At 35.6% G+C, this 5,462-nt stretch overlaps 1 protein-coding gene across 1 annotated transcript; it reads right to left on the bottom strand.

Moving 5' to 3' along the window:
- Positions 1–2,231: 2,231 nt before the first annotated feature.
- LOC107568237 (relaxin-3-like) lies at positions 2,232–3,911 on the bottom strand. Its single transcript, XM_016254170.1, has 2 exons — positions 3,670–3,911; positions 2,232–2,677 (listed from the first exon to the last, which is right to left on the bottom strand). The coding sequence occupies exons 1-2, from the start codon at positions 3,830–3,832 to the stop codon at positions 2,388–2,390; spliced, it is 453 nt and encodes a 150-aa protein (XP_016109656.1). The 5' UTR covers positions 3,833–3,911; the 3' UTR covers positions 2,232–2,387.
- Between the last annotated feature and the right edge of the window lie 1,551 nt (positions 3,912–5,462).

A 5,462-nucleotide genomic window follows, 5' to 3' on the forward strand; every position in this document is an offset into this window, starting at 1 on the left:
AACAAATTACAAACGCAAATGCAAATGCAAGTCTAAAAAACAGAATAACAATTCAGAAAGCACAACAACAATTCAGAAAACATTTTAACAAGTCAGAAAACACAATGACAAATTTGAAAACAAGTCAGAAAGCACAACGACAAATCAGATAAACCGGAAAAGGTAGGTATAGTTTGAGACAGCGCTATTGGTTTGGGATTACTCACCGCTGACTGGACGAGACACCTGTCAATCAAAAAATACGGGTGTCTATTTAGCTTTAGTTAAAAGTGGCTGTAAAACATTAGCTCCGGTGATGCAGATGGATAAGCGCTTGACGTTGGCTTCTGGACGCGATCGACCTGGGTTCGAGCCCACCTTTTGCCAAACTTTTTTTTCTCCCTTTTCAAATCTCGTATCACATCGTAAAGGCATTTATTTTCAATAGAAATTAAGGAAATAATCAAAAAGTTGAAAATAAAGTATGGGGTAGGGTTAGGGTAGGTGTAGGGAGGGCTTTATTGTACCAATAAGGTGGCATCCATTTAATAATTAAAATTATAATTTACACTCAATACGTTATTATTGCATACTGTTTTATAATGTACTACAATACTGAAGTGCAGATAATTGCCACTATTTGCAACAAGTAGTATACTTGATAGTAGAAATCCTGCTATTTTAACATAGTGTAAATAGGTATTTGCACTTAGTGTAAATAGCCTATTGCTAAAAAATCCTGCTATTTTTCACTTAGTGTAAATATAATTTATTGCTAATACAAGATTTGAAAAGGGAGGAAAAAAAGCTCGGCAAAAGGTGGGATCGAACCCGGGTCGATCGCGTCAAAAAGCCAAGGCCAAGCGCTTATCCATCTGCGTCACTGGAGCTAATGTTTTACAGTCACTTTTAACTAAATGTAAATATACACCCCGTATACGTTGATTGACAGATGTCTCGTCCAGTCAGCGGTGAGTAATCCCAAACCAATGGAGCTGTCTCAAACTATACCTACCTCTTCCGGTTTGTCTGATTTGTCGTTGTGTTTTCTGACTTGTTGATTTGTTTTCGGATGTGTCTTTGTGTTTTCTGACTTGTTATAATGTTTTCTGAATTGTTGTTGTGCTTTCTGAATTGTTATTTTGTTTTTTAGACTTGCATTTGCGTTTGTAATTTGTTATTTTGTTTTCAGAATTGTGATCTGCTTTGCACTTCACGGCCACCGTAGAAACTGATCTAGAGCTTGTCAAATACCCACCCCTTGTCCAAATACCCACATTTGAGGTCTTGGCCCCTTGAGAGCGCGTGCACGCAACAGGAATTAAGTGCTTAGAGAAGCACCACAATGTCAATTACTAAATTGTGTCATCATCTGTTATAGAGACTACTGAACAGAGGGTTCTTTTAAAATGCAAAGCATTGAAAATCAAAAGAAAGCTCTGTAAACACTTGCATTTTTACAACATTATAAGTGTGTTGCATCGGGAAATGAAAAGTTCTGAGCACACTTGTGGTATTCACGCTCATGTGAACACCTTGGGCCAAATACAGGAAATTCGTCATGTAAGTACGTAGACAAGCAGGCAAGTGTGGGTAGTTGGACATGCTCCTAGTTTCTGTGGGGCCAGGCCACCCGAACTCACACTGTACAAAATGGTTTATCTGGCAACATGAAAATGTGCTTCATATTGTAACTTAACTGAACTAACTTTTCAGAGTCAGATGCAGAAATTACTCTTTAAGGTAGGACTTTCTCTAGACTTTACTTTTTGTTTTACTGTGCATATTGGCAAATTTATGATTAGTCATAATTCTCGCATTCAGCAAGTGGACTTCAGGAAACTGGCTATTGTAAACAAATTCTTATCATCCCCTTTTGAAAGACATTGACACTAAATTGCCTAATATATTATATATCACCATACTTCCAAAGATGAGTGAAAATATAATAATTAATTATATATATATATATATATATATATATATATACTGTATATATATCAATATATATCGCCATACTTCCAAAGTTGATTAATCACATTTTATTAAAACTATTGTTTTTAATTACAAGTTTTCATAAATTGTTACGATTAAATATGCAAATGACCACAAACTGATTCATAAGCGATTAATGCAAATAATCATCTTTATTCAAGAGTGAAATATACTCTAGATAAAGTTTAAAAAGCGAACACACTGAACTGAATACAAAAAGTAACTTATTACATTACGACATCAAACATAAAATCATTATTTAAATTAACTGCAACATGGGAGCTCAATTCAAACCATTTACAAGTCTCAAGCACAACAAGGAGACAGAAAAAGTAAAGACAGGATGTGATGGAGAAGCACACACAAACACACACACTTTTTTATTCACTCATGCCATACAGAAGGTTAGTCTCTCAGCAGAGGGAGCTGATTTCTCCTTTGCTGCAGCCCCACTTGCAGCAGGCGTTGGACAGTCCCACCACTACATCTCGTCCCTTTCTGTCCACGGTACGCAACGCTTCAAGCACCTCCTGTGAAATGAGAGAGCGCGCAGGCCTGCTGAACACGTCACCTTCCTGTTCACCTTGTGCCAGTGACGGAAGATTTGAGTCAGTGGCATGCTGGGAGGACAGTGCAGCACCATACAACACTGAGCTGTCTGGAACATTACTGTCATACGAGCTGAATAAGTCCAGTATTTCATCTGTGAAATAAGAGACGTTGATTCATGCAATAGTCGTAAAACAATACATGAATCATCCAATAATCTTTGTTTTATTTACAACTCCAAAAAAGTATATGTACTGTACATTACATTAAGAATCTCAACTATATTTCCGATCATACACTAGTGTTAAAACGTTTTGGGGTTGATAAGATTTGCGTGTGTGTTTTAATTTTTGCATTTATTTGTTCAAAATACAGTAAAAACAGTCATATTGTGAAATATCATTACAATTTAAAATAACTGTTTTCTATTGCAGTGCATTTTAAAATGTATTCATTTATTAAAATTTTATTATTTATTCCTGTGATGCAAAGCTTAATTTTTTTAGCATCATTACTCCAGTCTTCAGTGTCACATGATCCTTCAGAAATCCCCCTAATATGTTGATTTGCTGCTCTTGTGCTACTTCATACTTTTGTGGAAACTCAGATTTTTTTCAGGATTCTTTGATGAATAGAAAGTTTATTCAAAAGAAGAGCATTTATTTGAGATAGAATCTTCTGTAACATTATGAATAATGCCACTTTTGATCAATTTACTGTAATGTGTCTTTGCTAAATAAAAGTATTAATTTCTTTTTTTCAAACTTTTGAATAGTAGTGTACATAGTTCCTATACTTCCATTTTGTGTTATTTCATAATTTTAGTCCATAACTTTGATTATAACACTTTAAACAGTAAAAATACTGGTAGTGTATTTGTAATATTGTTGCAACATGGAATTTTAAAATTATGTACGTTAAAATTCTGGGTTGCAAGAATTTTATTCTGTATTAAAATGTATTCTGTATTTTGGTGATGAAATTTACTACTGTTGAACATTGTAAAAATAGAGATTAAATAGGTGTATCCAAAATATTTAACTGGTACTGTATTTGTAATATTGTTGCACCCAGAATTTTTAAATTGTCTATATTTTCAAATTGAAAAAAAAAGAAGTTTTACTAAACCTGCTCTGTAATACTAACCTGTGCTTGTCAAGGAGCGCTTCCACCGAGAGCCTCCGCAGGTGAAGATGACAGCTCGGATGAACTCCCGGCCGCATAATTTGACTCCGTATGAGGGGCCGTCCAGTGCCTGTACTCCAGCCAGCAGCAGACACACTGCAAGCGCTGTAGTTTTCCACATCATGCTGAGAGCAGATAGTCAGTGGCAGCAGCAGATGATGTTCAGAAGCTGGTTTCCTGCTGGGGTCCCTTTGGTTGGGATCTAGGTGCCTGTTTGACTTGCTGTGATTTCTACCAGGTCCCGGTTCCTGCTTATAAAGAGGTAAGGGGCACACATGCTCAAACCCCCACAAGCAGGCTCAGAAGTCACAGATAACCCTGTAAGATAGTGGCAGAGACCTTTCTGGTAACAAAAGCATGAGCAGGAAAGGTGGATGTGTAATTATAAGGGCATTCTTTGACACAAAACTATCTTTCTTCATTTAAATTGATGAATCATATTTGCCATACGACTCATGTTAAGAACTTAATAAGAAGTTAATCTTTTTATTTAGCCTACTTTTTTTGTTGTTGCATTTTTATATTCATTTTTTGCATATATATATATTGTTTTAAGCATACATTGCATATATAATGGTTTTATCCCAAATCTTACATTGCATTCAAGGTACACATTTTATCAGCATTATAGGAATCGAACCCATGTCCATGGTGTTGCTATCATGCTCTATTGTTTGAGCTACAGGAATGCAATCATGTATAATAGTACTGTTAAATGTTTCATCAGGGATGTGTTGCCAGGTTGTTCTGGATGGTTGCTGTCAGTTTGCACCTGTTTTATCATCTATACCACTCGGTGACAATTGTAAGTCTAATCACATATGAAAGCAAGAGCCCATCTCTCAAATATCTGTGTCCTGAGTTCACCCGAATACTTGTTTTACCTTCTTTGCACTTCAATGCATTTTTAATTTTTAATTTTTTGTTCAGACAGTGATGACTGTGAGGTGTAGAGGTTAAGAGACAAAGAGGTGTAGGGAGCATGGCATTTTCAAAGTGTGATAACACAGTCCAATGCACACGAGTGATCTTTGCAACCACACGGACAAAGGTCACCAATATCCAAAATGACAACAGAATAATGACATTTTAATGAATGTGATGATAACAATGACAACAGCATGACATTTCGAGAGACATTAACCACCATATTTGACGTACATTTTTGCCTGTGGGTATGGTGGCCATGGAAAAAAAACCAAAAGACAAATATATATATAATGTGTATGTGTATATATATGTGTGTATATATATATATATATATTGTGTGTGTGTGTATATATATATATATGTGTGTGTGCGTATATATATATATGTGTACATATATAATTTAATAGCATATATTAAATCTTATAAAGAAGCACAAATTATAGGTCCATCACATTCATGAATGACACTCATTTACTTTTCTCCAGATTCTAAATATATGCAATTCATACAAAAAATAATTTGAATACATGTTCTATTTTGTTATATATCAAAATTGCATATATTTATTAAATACATTTCGGTTTGTTTGGAAGAAGAGCCGGTTGGATCGTGTGTTAAAAGCTCTAATACAACGTGGATTTGGATCAGCTTTCTAACAGTTGTTCTGTAATAGCGAACGCAAACGTTTGCACAATCGTTTGCGCAATCTGAGCGTGAGGTTCTGATGGAACGCTTCAGACGAACCAGGTAGTTCCACCAATAGGAAGACGCGGCGTTATAGTTATTGTATTCGGGCCAATCAGAGCAAAGAAAAGGGGCGGGAA

Source organism: Sinocyclocheilus grahami, unplaced genomic scaffold (genome assembly GCF_001515645.1).
Source record: "Sinocyclocheilus grahami isolate Dianchi unplaced genomic scaffold, SAMN03320097.WGS_v1.1 scaffold1227.1, whole genome shotgun sequence".
Taxonomy (NCBI): domain Eukaryota; kingdom Metazoa; phylum Chordata; class Actinopteri; order Cypriniformes; family Cyprinidae; genus Sinocyclocheilus; species Sinocyclocheilus grahami.

Excerpts from the sequence above, each read along its gene's own strand:
- LOC107568237 (XM_016254170.1), bottom strand. The coding sequence starts at position 3,832 with ATGATGTGGAAAACTACAGCGCTTGCAGTGTGTCTGCTGCTGGCTGGA. Across the intron at positions 2,678-3,669 it reads GCGCTCCTTGACAAGCACAG|ATGAAATACTGGACTTATTC; the intron begins GTTAGTATTACA and ends CTTATTTCACAG.